This window comes from Hyperoodon ampullatus (assembly GCF_949752795.1).
Source record: "Hyperoodon ampullatus genome assembly, chromosome: 2".
Classification (NCBI taxonomy): domain Eukaryota; kingdom Metazoa; phylum Chordata; class Mammalia; order Artiodactyla; family Ziphiidae; genus Hyperoodon; species Hyperoodon ampullatus.
In genome coordinates, this window is record NC_136915.1 from 39,405,752 (window position 1) to 39,420,767 (window position 15,016).

Below are 15,016 nucleotides of genomic sequence, written 5' to 3' on the forward strand. Positions count from 1 at the left end.
TGCGCTAAAGGAACATCGAATACTTCTGCATACTTTCCAAGTCTCTTAGAAGCCAACAATTCAAATAAATTCCAAGGGTCAATATGTTTGGGTCTGGAGTGACTAAGGGGATAATTCCTTAGCAAATCCTCCTCTGGTGCAAATACCAGCTACCCCCATTCCCTGCCTCTGAGCAGTAGTACATGCCAATCGGAGCGTGTGTTAGCGACCACGACTAGTCTGCCGCACTTCCGGCCAGATCGCCGGATATCCGCTGAGTGACCCTTACAAGTCCTTCTTGATCCTGAAGTGGAATAGGTGCCGCTGTAGCTGCTCGTGTTAAATCCACAACAGCAATCGGACATGGTGATGGAGGAAGAGCAAAGGATCCTGACCGGGTCCGGAGATCCCAATGAGGTAAGACCAGGCGAGCGACTCGACCCTCTAAGTAGCCCTGAGGCTCAGGACCTAGCCCGCCAAAAAACGTTTCCCCCGTAGAGTTTGCAGGGTCTGGAGAGCTGGTTCCCCCTACCCTTCCCAGGAGTTCGTCGAGTGACCTTGGGCAAGTAGATGACTAGGCTTTCTCTGGGCCTTGGCTTCCCCATTCTGTGAATGTGGTGAAGGTTTAACGAGAGCGAAAATGCTGTGTGGACTAAACTTTTGTAAAAGCAGTGCCTGTATTTTTAGTCAGTTAGGTGTTCAGAGCCCCTAGTTTGTCGGGTTTGGGGAGCAAGCGGACCAACCCAGCCCTCGCCTCAGCTCAGGTCGGGAATCCTGCCATATCTTCTGTGGAGGTTCCGGGCAGCTGGCCTTAACGCTAGTTTCTGTGAAAACGTGTTTTCTTTTTCTTTGGGTGGAGGGAGGGGGAGGTGTCTTTGGGGACAGTGTGGGGATGTGCGGTATAATTCTGTGATAAAAGAGGGAGCTCTTTCCCTGGCTGAGAATGCCAATGTAATAATAATGTATTGGCTGCTTAACGACTCCAAGTGCTTTGTACGTACTAAATCATTTAAGCCACACAATAGTCCTGTGAGGTAAGTATTAGGTACTCTTAGTGTTGCCATTTTACAGATGAGGAAACAAGCATAGAGAGGTTAAATATCTTGTCTGAGGACCCACAGCTAGTAAATATTGGAGCCAGGAATTGAACCCAAGCAGCATGGTTCCAGAGCCAAAACTTAGACACAGTGTTACACAGTTTTACAGAAGCCAGCTAGTTTTTTGTTTCCCATCATATTTCCTGTCTTTTCTTTGTTTTCTGGTCACTTCCTGACAGCTGTGGGTTCAGAATAGTTGGAAACTAGTTTATCCCATGATTTTTTCTAGTCTTATTATCGGAAAGAGGACCAGAAAGAAATGGAGCCAGCCTCAGGAAGTTCAGCTGGAAGTATACCAGAAAGTTAAGTGGGGCTCACCACAGCAGTAGTTGAGGGAGAAGAAAGTAAACAAGTAGTCAATTTTTAAATAAGAAAACTGAAGTTTGTTATGAAGAACCTGTTCCTCTTGGAGAGTGAATCTTTTTATGTAGTGTGACCTTGGTTTTTCTCATTGACATGAAGTTTTACATGAAGTAGTCTATATTCAGACTTGTATTTGGATTTGTTTTCCCAAAACATGCCATGATACTTTTGTCACAAAATTATCAAAGACATAAAATGATCAGTGTAGTAGCATTGCTAATAGGGAAAGGATATAAAGGTCTTGCTTCTAGGATGCTAATCCTAGAAGCTAATTTCCGGTTTCTAATTCAGGCAGAATGTGCTAATTTCCGGTTTCTAACTCGGGCAGAATGTGATTTCAGTTTTCTGGAAAAACTTTATTCAGGATGAATTTTTTTAAGAGGTTAAAAAAGGGTTAAGAAACCTTGTTTAATGGAAAACTAGAATTTTACCTCCTAAGTAACATCTTCATGTTTAGAAGACACCTTTGCTAATTGTAAGAATAAATAGCCTGGGTTACAGTTGAACCTGCCCTACCCCTCACTCCCAGCTTTCATGAGCTTTGGTCCCTTCACTGAAGGTCATGGTAGAGAATGGGGCAGATTGTATTGGAATTTTGAAAACACAGTGAAGGATCTCTGAGCTAGTTCTTTTTTTCTGTATGTATACCTTTTCTTTCCCTTCCCCCAAATGTGGACACATGCATGCACAGTCAGGCAAATGCCTTACTTTTGACAGGTTGAGTTACTGATCAGACTATGCTAAGCCACAGATTTAGGCCTATGCTGTTGCTCCCAAGGGGATTTTTTTTTACACTGCTCCTCTTGGAAGGTTGTTCACCTGAATCAGGAGTAACAGGTAGGGCCTGATGTTTTCGAGCTTGTGAATGGAGTTGTGTAGACCTTTGGTGCACTTATGTTGATAGTCTACTTAGTGTCCTGGGAGCTCAGCAAGCCAAAAAGCAGTGACCGAAACTATCTTTAGTTAAGCTCTGGCTAAAGTAGAGTTTAGGTTTGGCCATTTTCATGTTCCCAATTCAAGTTCAGAGCCTAGGGAAAAAAAAAATGTTAGCTTTCTTCCTAACTTGGTTTGGGGTGTGAGGATTAAATTTAGCTATTTCTGGTAATACTGGGACCTACCAGAATTTAGAATGAAATACTTAAGTTATGCAGATTCCATATGAACATCTGACAGCCTGAATCTTTTCAGAAAAAATTAAAACATTTAATGAGCATAAATATATTACATATACACTACAGATACAGTTAGGTATTACATATAGCTAGTATTTGCAAAATCTATACATTAAAATTGATATGGCAGTTTTAATATGACAGCTTGAATCTATATCAGAAAACGTTTAATTAGTGTTTGTTATTCCTAAACTGGGAGCCCCTTAAGGGACTGTTGTGATTAATCAAATCATTACAAATATGAAAGTGCTTATAAACGTTAGAGTGTTGTGCGCACTTAAGTTTGTTGCTGATGAACGTGATTGTGTGTCCTTGTTGAAATATACCCAGGACTTGTTTTAATCAGGTAGGGTAAGGTTACAAGCATGGAGACAACTTTTTTTAAAATTTAAACTACTTTATAATTTATTAAGAAATAATTTAAATTGTATAATTGGTAAAAAGTTGTTTATATAAGTGGCCCTGTCTAGAATGATATTTATCACCCTTCTTCAAAGCATAACTAAGATGAGACAACTGTTTTTGAAAGAAGAGTTTATTACTTATAGTTCCCAAGAGAAGGGGGCGGGCCATACCACCCAGGGCCACATGGGGAAGTGCTTGGATCAATCAGGAGCAGAAGGAAAAAGGAATGAGTGAGGCAGGATAGGTGTGCTCTAGCAAGTTTAAGAGTGGATAATTTCGTGGTGGGCTCTGGGCTTTGGGCTGGTCCCTGTTTGACACTTAGCCCTGATGTGATTAGTGCAGGGGCAATAATTGGTTTAGTGTAGGAGAGTTAGAGAAAGTTGGTTGTTGAGAAGGGTTTTGGATTGGTCGGTTTGCGTATGAAATGCGTGCCCCCAGGCAAGTTGTTTGCTAACTCTAGAAATTAGCCAGTCCTGCGAGGGGCTGTCTCCAGGATTAGCAAGTCTCCTAAAACATCAAGTCATAAAATACAGAAAAAGATTAATAATGTGTATCCTCAGTGATTATAATTATAATCCTCAGTGATTATAACATCTGTATGATTGGGAATATATGTGTTATAAAATTGCTGCTGACATTAATTTTGTTTTCATTTTGTAGGAAGAAGAGGAGGAGGAGGAATTAGTGGTAAGAGCTGTCTCAGGTTTGGAACCTTCTCAGTAAAAGAAAGTTTGAGTTTCATGAAACTCTAAGGGCAATTTAAGGAGTCTTGACACCTTAGAGAGAATGGGAGTGGAAAAATCCTTTAATACCTCCTGTACAGTGTTTGGGGGGCGTGTGGGCCTGGGAAGCTGAGTCTTTTCTGGGTTTGGGGCTTCTCCAGTCATGGTATCAGGGAGCAGAGCAGGATCTTGAAGGCCTGGTACTCAGTCATATGCTTTTTGTGGTTTAATAAAAATTCTAGAAGGAACCTTTCTTAGATTGTCCTTCTCCATGTAACATTGCCTTTCTAGCTGGGCAGCTGGGGTGCATAGGCCCGGCTGTCAGACGAGAGGAATTGAAATTCACAGACATTACATATCCCAAAATGCTGTGTTAACAAGTAAGGCCTCCTATAGATCTACTTCAGGTTTGGCCAGGTTTCCTTTACCACCTTGTTTTTCAGATAGGACTGAGGCTTTCAGTGCATACTGGCAACCCTGGAAGGCAGGAATGTGAAACTTTCCCCTACTACTTAGCATCAGAATTGAATGGGAGACCCCATTCTGCCATTTCTGGCGGCAGTGTGGCTCTGCCAGCTGGCCTTCTGCACGGTAATTCAGAGGCAGCACCTTGGTTTGGTGGTTGTATTAATCAAAGCTTACGGTTTGTGGGTTTCCTAAAACCCCCATTTTGGTTTTCTGTGTGTGGGTGTTTCTCATTCAGGATCCCCTAACAACAGTGAGAGAGCAATGCGAGCAGCTGGAGAAATGTGTAAAGGCTCGGGAGCAGCTAGAGCTCTGTGATGAGCGTGTATCCTCCAGGTCACAGACAGAGGATTGCACAGAGGAGCTCTTGGACTTCTTGCATGCAAGGGACCACTGCGTAAGTCAGCCTAAGGTCAGGAAGGGGAAAGCTTACAGTGGCCAGGGAAGACTTGGTGCTGACCACCTTTTCATCCTAGAGGCAGGACAGTGCTGAAACTGAGGCTCAGAGAAGAGAAGTGATGTTCTAATTTACACTGCTAAACAGTGGGGAAACTGGATTTTGTATTTTTAAGTATGAAAGTCTACTCTTTAAAATAATTTATATCCTCCAGTGTGTCTTGTACATAATAGTTGGTACAAAAGTTGTTTGTTTTGTTTTTTTAAGTAAACTTGTGTTTGACTCCCTTACATATAACAGTAAGGTATTTTAATAAATTACAGGGTAGGCAAAGTTCAATATAATTGTTTATATTAAAACTGATTGGGTGGCTAATAAGCATATGAAAAGATGCTTAACACCATTAGCTCTTAGGGAAATGCAAATCAAAACCACAATGAGATACCACTTCATACCACAAGGATGGCTATAATCAAAAAGGTAGGGAGAAATGGGTGAAGGGGGTCAATAAATCAATAAACTCCCCACTAGTTTATAGTTTAATAGTTTAAATAACTAGTAAAATAGGTAATGATCTCCACTCAGGCAACTTTCATAATTTATGCGTCAGCAATCCCAATTTAGGTATTTTGTTTTAATTCTATAATATACAATGCAAACACACAAATGTACATGTACACATACTCATACACAGGCTCATATTAAACACATTGTGATAGTTAAGGAAAAAATGTTTTTTGTTTGGTTTTTTTTCTGGCTGCACCACGTGGCTTGCAGAATCTTAGTTCTCCGACCAGGGATTGAACCTGCAACCCCTGCAGTGGAAGCACGGAGTCCTAACCACTGGACTACCAGGGAATTCCCTGGAAAATTTTTTTTATAAAGACAAAAATCCAACTGAGATTATACTGTCTAGAGATTACCACGTTTTCTGGTATATACTATCAGATTTTTAAACAAAAATGAAATCATAATAAGCACGTGTACATGTAAAATATTATGAAGAGGCATTATATTCTTTTCCATTGATATATGTTCATATTTTATCCATCCTCTGGTTTATATACAATTATTCATACAACTTTTTTTTTCAACATGATTTTAGTGGAAAGAGGGAACATTTATATACAATTCTCCGTATCATGGAAAAAAAATGTGTTGGTGATGTGGAAAAACTGGAAACAACCTATACACTGCTTATGGGAATGTAAATTGGTACAGCCCTATGGAAAAGTCTGGCAGTTCTTCAAAAGGTTAAACGTAGAGTTAATATATGACCCGGCAATTCCACTCGTAGTTATATACCCAAGAGAAATGAAAACATCTCTACACAAACTTATATACAGATATTCATAGAAGCGTTATTCGTAATAGCCATAATTGGAAACAAAACAACTGATAAATGGATATATAAAATGTGATTTATCCATATAAAGGAATATTATTTGGCAATAAAAAGAAATAAGTACTTTACTCAAAAAATTAAACATAGTACCATATGATCCAGCAATTCCACTTTTTGGTTTACACCCAAAAGAATTGAGACTCTGTTCAGGGACTTGAATAGATATTTGTGCGCACACGTTCATATTCATAACATTCACAATAGCCAAAAGGTGGGTGCAACCCAAGTGTCCACTGGTGGGATGGATAAACAAAATGTGGTATACACATATAATGGAATATTATTGAGCCTTAAAATGGAAGGAAACTGACACATGCTATAACATGGGTGAACCTTGAAAACATGCTAAGTGAAATAAACCAAACACAAAAGAACAAATATCATTCCATTTATATGAGGCATCTAGAGTAGTCAGATTGATTGAGACAGAAAATTGAATAGTAGTTGCCAGGGGTTGGAGGGAGGGGGAAATGGGAATTATTATTTAATGGGTACGGAGTTTCAGTTGGGAAAAATGAAAAAGTTCTGGAAGTTGGTGGTTGCAGAACAATGTGAATTACTTAATGCCACAGAAATGGATAGGTTAAAATGGCTAAAATGGTAAATGTTATATTATTTAAATACTTTTATGAGGCAACACTAGGTTAAGATCTGGGAATGAGACAAACATAGTCCCATTTTACACTGAGTTATAAGCCAGCAGAGGCAGAAGTAGAACGGTTAGTAAACGGTAAATCTCTTGGGTGTAACCTCAGGATGGCCTTTACTGACCCTTCTATTTAAAGTTGCTATTCCCTCCCCCCGCCCCTATTTTATTTTCCTCATAACATTTATCACTATCAAAGTATATATATATTATATTTCTCATTGTTCTCTAAGCTCCAGAGGAGACAGAGATATTGTCTTGTTTACCGTTGTGACTCACTCAGCACCTAGAACAGTACCTGGCATATAGTAGATGTTTTATAAATATTTGTTGAATTAATAAGCACTGTGATATGGGAGGCATAAGTTTCTGTGGGGAAGACAGGAGGGACAGGAGCTTGTTAGAGACAGCTTGCAGGAAATAACATGTAAGTTTAGATTTTGAAGGAAAATTAAAAGATGAAAAAGTGAGAAAGAGAGTTCTGGTTAGAAGGGAGCTAAGATTCAGGTAATTGAAGGGAGTTCACTAGGGCTCACGGAGGGTGTGGGGGTGTCAGAAGGCAAGTGGTGGGAGGAGAGGCAGTACTGTTCCAGGTTATGAAGGCCCTTGTAACTCATGACATTAGAGATACGAGTTGATGACATCCTTTTCTTTCCCCCATCTAGGTGGCCCACAAACTCTTTAACAGCTTGAAGTAAGTGTGCAGATTCGTTCACCCCAGCCTTCATCACCCGGGCTTCGGGATATTTCCTTATGGTTTTGAACATGCCATTTGTTTCTTATTTATGTAACTAAGTTCATGTGAACCTCAAGGATTTTTGGCTTAGGCAGGTAGCTTCTGTGTAATTATCAACGATTCCATCTTAATAAAGTCCAGTGATAAGCAATCTTGCCTCTGTCCTTTTTTTTTTTTTTTTTTTTTTGCGGTACGTGGGCCTCTCACTGTTGTGGCCTCTCCCGTTGCGGAGCACAGGCTCCGGACGCGCAGGCTCAGCGGCCATGGCTCACGGGCCCAGCCGCTCCGCGGCATGTGGGATCTTCCCAGACCGGGGCACGAACCCGTGTCTCCTGCATCAGCAGGCGGACTCTCAACCACTGCGCCACCAGGGAAGCCCTGTCCTTTTTTTTTTTTAATTTAAAATTTTCAAGCATAAGAATAGACAGAATAATAATTAACCCCCATGTACCCATTACCTAGCAAGTATATCTCTCCTAATGATAGGACTTATAAAAATTTAACCTTGGTGCCATTATCACACTTTAAATTAACAGTAATTGCTTCATATCATTAAATACTCAGTTCATATGAATGTTTCTTTTATCTCAAAAGTGTCTTTTGACAGTTTTTGGTCTCAGTGTCCAATAAGATTGCTTTTCTTCCTTCTCCCCTCCCCTCCCCTCCCCTCCCCTCCCCTCCCCTCCCCTCCCCTTCCCTCCCCTCCCCTTCCCCTTTTTCTTTTTTATTATTTGAAATCTATAGATGGTTCATTTCATTTCATTTTTTGGCACGTGGGATCTTTGTTCCCCTACCAGGGATTGAACCTGTGCCCCCTGCATTGGGAGCGCAGAGTCTTAACCACTGGACCACCAGGGAAATCCCCAAGATTGCTTTTCTTTAAAAATATTTTTTTGGGGGGGCTTCCCTGGTAGCGCAGTGGTTAAGAATCCACCTGCCAATGCAGGGGACACAGGTTCGAGCCCTGGTCCGGGAAGATCCCACATGCCGTGGAGCAACTAAGCCCGTGTGCCACAACTACTGAGCCTGTGCTCTAGGGCCTGTGTGCCACAGCTACTGAAGCCCGTGTGCCTAGAGCCCGTGCTCCGCAACAAGAGAAGCCACGGCAATGAGGAGCCCACACACCACAACGAAGAGCAGCCCCCGCTCGCCACAACTAGAGAAAGCCTGCGCACAGCAATGAAGACTGAACGCAGCCAAAATAAATAAATTTATTTATTTTTTAAAATTTTTTTAAGGGGGAGGGGAGAGGGGTACTGGAGTCAAAGCAGGGTGAGAAAAGAGCGCCTGGCTAGGCGGTGCTGACAATGGAAGATTTGTTCCATACATACACGGGGAATTGATCCAATAAGTAAATATATTGAAGATAACAAGAGCTAGCAGAGAATGGAGTTACAAATATTGAAAAGGATAAAACCAGAATGAAGCCTGCAGTGTTATTTGTATGAACTAATAAATACAGGTTTCAATTTTAGTAAATACAGATGCCAATTTGTGTACGTAGGGAATATATACATTCCCTACCTTGGCCCACAAAGGGCTTCATTCTCCAGTAAAAGGAACCAGGGCTTCTTGGAGAAATGGGTGATTCCAGGGCTGGGATGGGGAAAGTATAAGATGAGCCTGAACATTTGTTCCAGAAAGAAGGAAGTGCTCAAAGAATGATAGGAACATATCAAGAGTATAGCCAAATCTGGGACGATTTGAGCATCAAAATATATAATGAAAGTACTGGATTGTAACTCATTGAATAAAACAAATCCATGAGCCATACTAATGAATGAATCAACTGAAAGTTTGGTGAGAAGGGGATACATATTAATTACAAAAGAAGAAAGTACACTGTAGAAGACACGCAGACAGCTTAGATGAAAGCTGGCATCACCAATAATGGGACAAGTAATACAGGAAGAACACAGCATCACCGGGATTTCTGCGAGAAATAGATAAGATGAATCCAACCAGATAAATCAAACTGAGGGACATTCTATAAAACTGTTCACTGTACAAAATAATCCTTAACTTGTGTCAAGGGCGTGACAGTCAAGGAAAGACTGCAGAACCATTTCAGATAGGAGACAAGACATGCAACGTGATTCTAACCTGGATCCTTTTGTTGTTAAGGATTATTGAGACAATTAGTTAAAACTTAAATGGAGTCTGAAAGATGTCAATGATGTATCAATGTTAAAGTTTGAAATTATTAAAAATAAACCACAATAAGTTCCAAACGTGTAGAACAGAGGCCAGTTTCAGACTTAAAGCAACAGCCAGTGCTGTGAGCCATCCATAAGCTTATGTCTAGTGTTAGGACATGGCATATTTCCCCATAAAAACAGTAAATAGTGATGAGGCTCCAAAGTATCGCTAATAAGGTATGTTGCCCAAGGGATAGGAAAAATGTTGCCTGTTCCAACTGGGGAGACAGGCTAGGTCAGCACTCTCCAATAGAACAGTGTGCAATGATGGCAAAGTTCTGTATTGTCCAATATGCTAATGTGGCTAATGAGACTGAGGTACTGAGTTTTAAATTTTATTTAATTATAATTAAATTTGAATTAATTTATATTCAATAGTCTTGTGTGGCTAGTGGTTATCATATTAGACAGCAGAGGACTAGGAGTTGCAAACAACTACCTGAGTGATAACTGAGGGAAGCAGGCCCTGCAGACATCAGAAAATTGCCTTTTCACTGCAGTCAACTGTTGCTATGTGGAAATGCACAGCCACTGTTGCCAGATCAGTTGTTTTATGTGAAATCTCCCAATTTTTAAATGTGGACAACCAACTTTTTGAAAGCATTAGGCCAAATAAAACACATCTATGGGCTGGCTTTGGCTCACTAGTTTGCAATCTCTGGTTGCACATGAGAAAGACCTAAATGTAAACAGTCATACACAGAAAGTGAGCCATGCCAGAAATGAGTGCCTTGTGCTTCAGAAGTAATCAGCATACTGATATTCAATATAGCCTGCAATACTGAGGCTTCATAGACAAACATGGCAATGGAGCGTCTGAGAAGCTGAAGGATTATGTTTGTAAAAATGGGGCAAAGGGCCACTTTAACCTAGAAGCTCTTTCAACCTATTGTCCTAGCTACAGGGATGGCCAGCATTTTCCAGCCATTTCTGACTTAGAACCCATTTCACGGTGATGTATAATCTTCACAAATACCTATATACATGGTGCTATTATATTTGTATGTAATCTGATCATTTTCAAACATCTATTAAATTTTCAAACATACAGCAAAGCTGAAATTTTACAGTGGACAGCCCTAAACTCATTACTCAGATTTTAGCAAATATTTAGCAAAGTGCTGCTAGTTTTATCATAAAGAGGAGGGAATTACCAGAGAGAAAGCTCTGAATTCTGCTTAGAGGATGCTTAAGTCTGTTGCTGAATACTAAGCTGCAAATGAATAGAATGAAACTCCATGTAGCCAGGCAAAGAACTACTGGGTAGCTGTAAAAATAATTCCCAAAGCTGTAAGCAGAGGGTTAGGAGATGTTTGAGGTGGGGTTTTTTTTTGGTAATTCTATTTATTTATTTATTTTTGTCTGCGTTGCGTTTTCCTTGCTGCACACGGGCTTTCTCTAGTTGTGGCGAGTGGGGGCTACTCTTTGTTGCGGTGGGCGGGCTTCTCATTGTGGTGGCTTCTCTTGTTCCGGACCACGGGCTCTAGGCGCATGGGCTTCAGTAGTTGTGGCTGGCAGGCTCAGCAGTTGTGGTTTGTGGGCTTAGTTGCTCTGCAGCATGTGGGATCCTCCCAGACCAGGGATCAAACCTGTGACCCCTGCGTTGGCAGGCAGACTCCTAACCACTGTGCCACAGGGAAGTCCCCGAGATGTTTCAGTTTGACCAGCTAGAATTCCTGTTGAACTTGCACCTCAGCAGTAGGGCTAAAACTAGCCATAGAGAGAGGCTACTCAAGATAGGGTATAACTAATCTTAAAAAAAGGAACCTTAAAAGGATCAAGCTGATTCACAAACAAACAAACAAAACCCTGACTGCCTGCCAAAACAAACTCCAAGACATTTTAAAGAAGACAACAAAATCCAGCCTTTAACAATGTAAATTTCACAATACCAAGCACTCAGTAAAAAAAAACTGCTTGACATGCAAAGAAGCAGGTAAATGTGACCAGGAAAAAAATAGTCGTTAAACAAACTCCTGGGCATATAGCCAGAGAAAACTATAATTCATTTATATTTTATTTTTGGCTGCGTTGGGTCTTTGTTGCTGCATGCAGCCTTTCTCTAGTTGTGGCGAGCAGGGCTTCTCTTGTGGAGCACGGGCTCTAGGCGCATGGGCTTCAGTAGTTGTGGCACACGGGCTCAGTAGTTGTGGCGCATGGGCTTAGTTGCTCCGTGGCACGTGGAATCTTCCCAGACCAGGGCTAGAACCTGTGTCCCCTGCGTTGGCAGGCGGATTCTTAACCACTGTGCTTGCTACCAGGGAAGTCCTGAAAACTATAATTCAAAAAGATACATGAACCTCAGTGTTCACTGCAGCAATATTTACAATAGCCAAGACATGGAGGTAACCTAAATGTCCATCGACAAGTGAATGGATAAAGAAAATGTGGTATATATATATATATATATATATATATATATAACAGAATATTACTCAGCCACAAAGAAGAATGAAATAATGCCATTTGCAGCAACATGGATAGACCTAGAGATTATCATACTAAATGAAGTAAGACAAAGACAAATATCATGTGATATCGCTTATATGTGAAATCTAAAAAAAAAAAGAGAGAGAGAGATACAAATGAACTTATTTACAAAACAGAAATAGACCCACAGACATAGAAAACAAACTTACGGTTGCCAAAGGGGAGTGGTTACCAAAGAGGGGGAGGGATAAATTAGGAGTTGGGGATTAACATGTACACACTACTATATATAAAATAGATAACCAACAAGGACCTACTATATAGCACAGGGAACTATACTCAATATTTTGTAATAACCTATAAGGGAAAAGAATCTGAAAAAGAATATATATATATGTGTGTGTGTATATATATATATATATATATATATATATATATATATATATATATATATATATATATCTGACTCATAGTGCTATACACCTGAAACTAACACAACATTGTAAATCAATTATACTTCAGTGAAAAATAAAGAAAGTAAATAAACAGACCCAGAACGTCAGAGATGATAAAATAGTAGACGAGGACATTGAAATTGCTATTACAAATATGCTCAAGGATTTAATGGCAATCAACGTAATGAGTAGAAAATATAAAAATGAATCAAATAGAATTTCTAAAGCTTAAAAATACAGTATCTGAAATAAAAAAATACATTGGACAAGATTAACAAAAGATTAGACACTGATAAAGAAGGAAAAATTAGTGTACTAGAATGTTCTTGAAGACAGTAACAGAAACTATAAAAACTGAAGAACAGGAGAAAAAAACACTAAAAATAAATGAACAGGGATTTCCCTGGTGGTTCAGTGGTTAAGAATCCGCCTGCCAATGAAAGGGACACAAGTTCGAGCCCTGGTCCAGGAAGATCCCACATGTCATGGAGGAATTAAGCCCGTGCGCCACAACTACTGAGCCTGCGCTCTAGAGCCCTCGAGCCATAACTACTGAGCCCACATGCCACAACTACTGAAGGCCACGCACCTAGAGCCCGTGCTCCGCAACAAGAGAAGCCACCACAATGAGAAACCCGCACACCGCAACCAAGAGTAGCCCCCGTTCGCTGCAACTAGAGAAAGCCTGCACGCAGCAACGAAGACCCAATGCAGCCAAAAATAAAAATAAATAAATAAATAAACAAATAAATAAATAATAAAAATAAATGACCAAAGGAAGTAAGCTGAGGGACAATATCGAATGGCCCAGGAAAGAGAGCAAGAGGGGGAGGGGGTTAGTGGAGGGGAGAGAACAAATATTTGAAGCAGTAATTATTAAAATTTTCCAAATTTGATGAAAATTATAAACCCACAGTTCCCAGAAGCTCAACAGACCCCAACCTGAATAAACACAAAGGAAACCACAAGTCACTTATTTTCAACTTTTTGAAAACCAGTGATGAAAATCTTAAACAGAAAATATGTATTATAGGGACTTCCCTGGTGGTACAGTGGTTAAGAAGCCGCCTGCCAATGCAGGGGACACGGGTTTGAGGCCTGGTCCGGGAGGATCCCGCATGCTGCGGAGCAACTAAGCCTGTGCGCCACAACTACTGAGCCTGTGCTCTAGAGCCCACGAGCCACAACTACTGAGCTCGAGTGCCACAACTACAGAAGCCTGCATGCATAGAGCCCATGCTCCGTAACGAGAAGTCACTGCAATGAGAAGCCTGCACACTGCAATGAAGAGTAGCCCCTGCTCGCTCTCCGCAACTAGAGAAAGCCTGTGTGCAGAAACAAAGACCCAATGCAGCCAAAAATTGAAAAAAAAAAAAAGATCCTGCATGCTGCAGCTAAGACCTGGCACAGCCAAATAAATATTAAAACAAACAAATAGAAACCACTACAGCTAACATCATGTATAATGGTGAAATACTGAATGTGTTCCCCCTAAGAATGGAAGCAAGGAAAGATGTCTTGTCTACTACTGCTACTTGTGTTCAACAGTGTACTGTAAGTCGTAACCAGTGGAGTAAGACAAAGGGAAAAAAAGGTATACAGATTTGAAAAAAGAAGTAAAAGTGACCTCATAAAAGACACGACTTTGTGCACAGAAAATCTGAAAAGGTTTCAAAGAAAGTTACCAAAACAAAATTGCATTTAACAAGGTTTCAAGATAAAAGATCTGTTGACAAAAATCAATTGTACTGGGCTTCCCTAGTGGCGCAGTGGTTGAGAGTCCGCCTGCCGATGCAGGGGACATGGGTTCGTGCCCCGGTCCGGGAGGATCCCACATGCCGTGGAGCGGCTGGGCCCGTGAACCATGGCCGCTGAGCCTGCGCGTCCGGAGCCTGTGCTCCGCAACGGGAGAGGCCACAACAGTGAGAGGCCCGCGTACCGCAAAAACAAAAAACAAAAAACAAAAAAATTGTATTTTAATATACTAGCATTTTCCTGAAAAGTAAACAAAGTAAGCCTGCCACTTCGAGGAAAACAATTGACAGTATTTGTTGCCAAAGATAAAATCTGCGTTTTCAATGAAAAATTAGGATTTTGAAAAACTTGTATGCGCTGCTGTGAGTTTAAAAGCTGCCTAACATTTAAAGACTTTTCTGATGAGATCAGTAGTGATATTAACAAATGTGATTTAAAAAATATATATATTGTATAATGAATGTGAAAACATTTGGAAGATCCGGGACTTCCCTGGTGGCACAGTGATTGAGAATCCGCCCGCCAATACAGGGGACATGGGTTCGATCCCTGGTCTGGGAAGATCCCACTTGCTGCGGAACAACAAAGCTTGTGCACCATAACTACTGAAACCCGCTCGCCTAGAGCTGGTGCTCCACAACAAGAGAAGCCACGGCAATGAGAAGCCACAACGAAGAGTAGTCCCTGCTCGCTGCAACTAGAGAAAGCCCACATGCAGCAACGAAGACCCAACGCAGCCAGAAAAAAAAAAAAAGGAAGATCTGCATAACTCAGTGAACCAACAATTTCCA

General features: G+C 40.8%; 1 protein-coding gene across 3 annotated transcripts; it reads left to right on the plus strand.

The window, feature by feature from the left end:
- Positions 1-247: 247 nt before the first annotated feature.
- Positions 248-7,532, plus strand: UQCRH (ubiquinol-cytochrome c reductase hinge protein; the record flags this gene model as incomplete). Of its 3 annotated transcripts, none has more annotated exons than XM_079725674.1 (4): positions 248-396; positions 3,677-3,703; positions 4,442-4,600; positions 7,317-7,532. In XM_079725674.1, 4 exons carry the CDS (start codon positions 343-345, stop codon positions 7,347-7,349), a joined length of 273 nt encoding a protein of 90 aa, XP_079581800.1. In that variant the 3' UTR covers positions 7,350-7,532. The 3 variants fall into 3 exon arrangements, with proteins under 3 accessions (XP_079581800.1, XP_079581799.1, XP_079581801.1); XM_079725673.1 differs by lacking the exon at positions 7,317-7,532 and adding an exon at positions 4,680-4,759; XM_079725675.1 differs by lacking the exons at positions 248-396; positions 3,677-3,703 and adding an exon at positions 4,267-4,329.
- Positions 7,533-15,016: the final 7,484 nt, after the last annotated feature.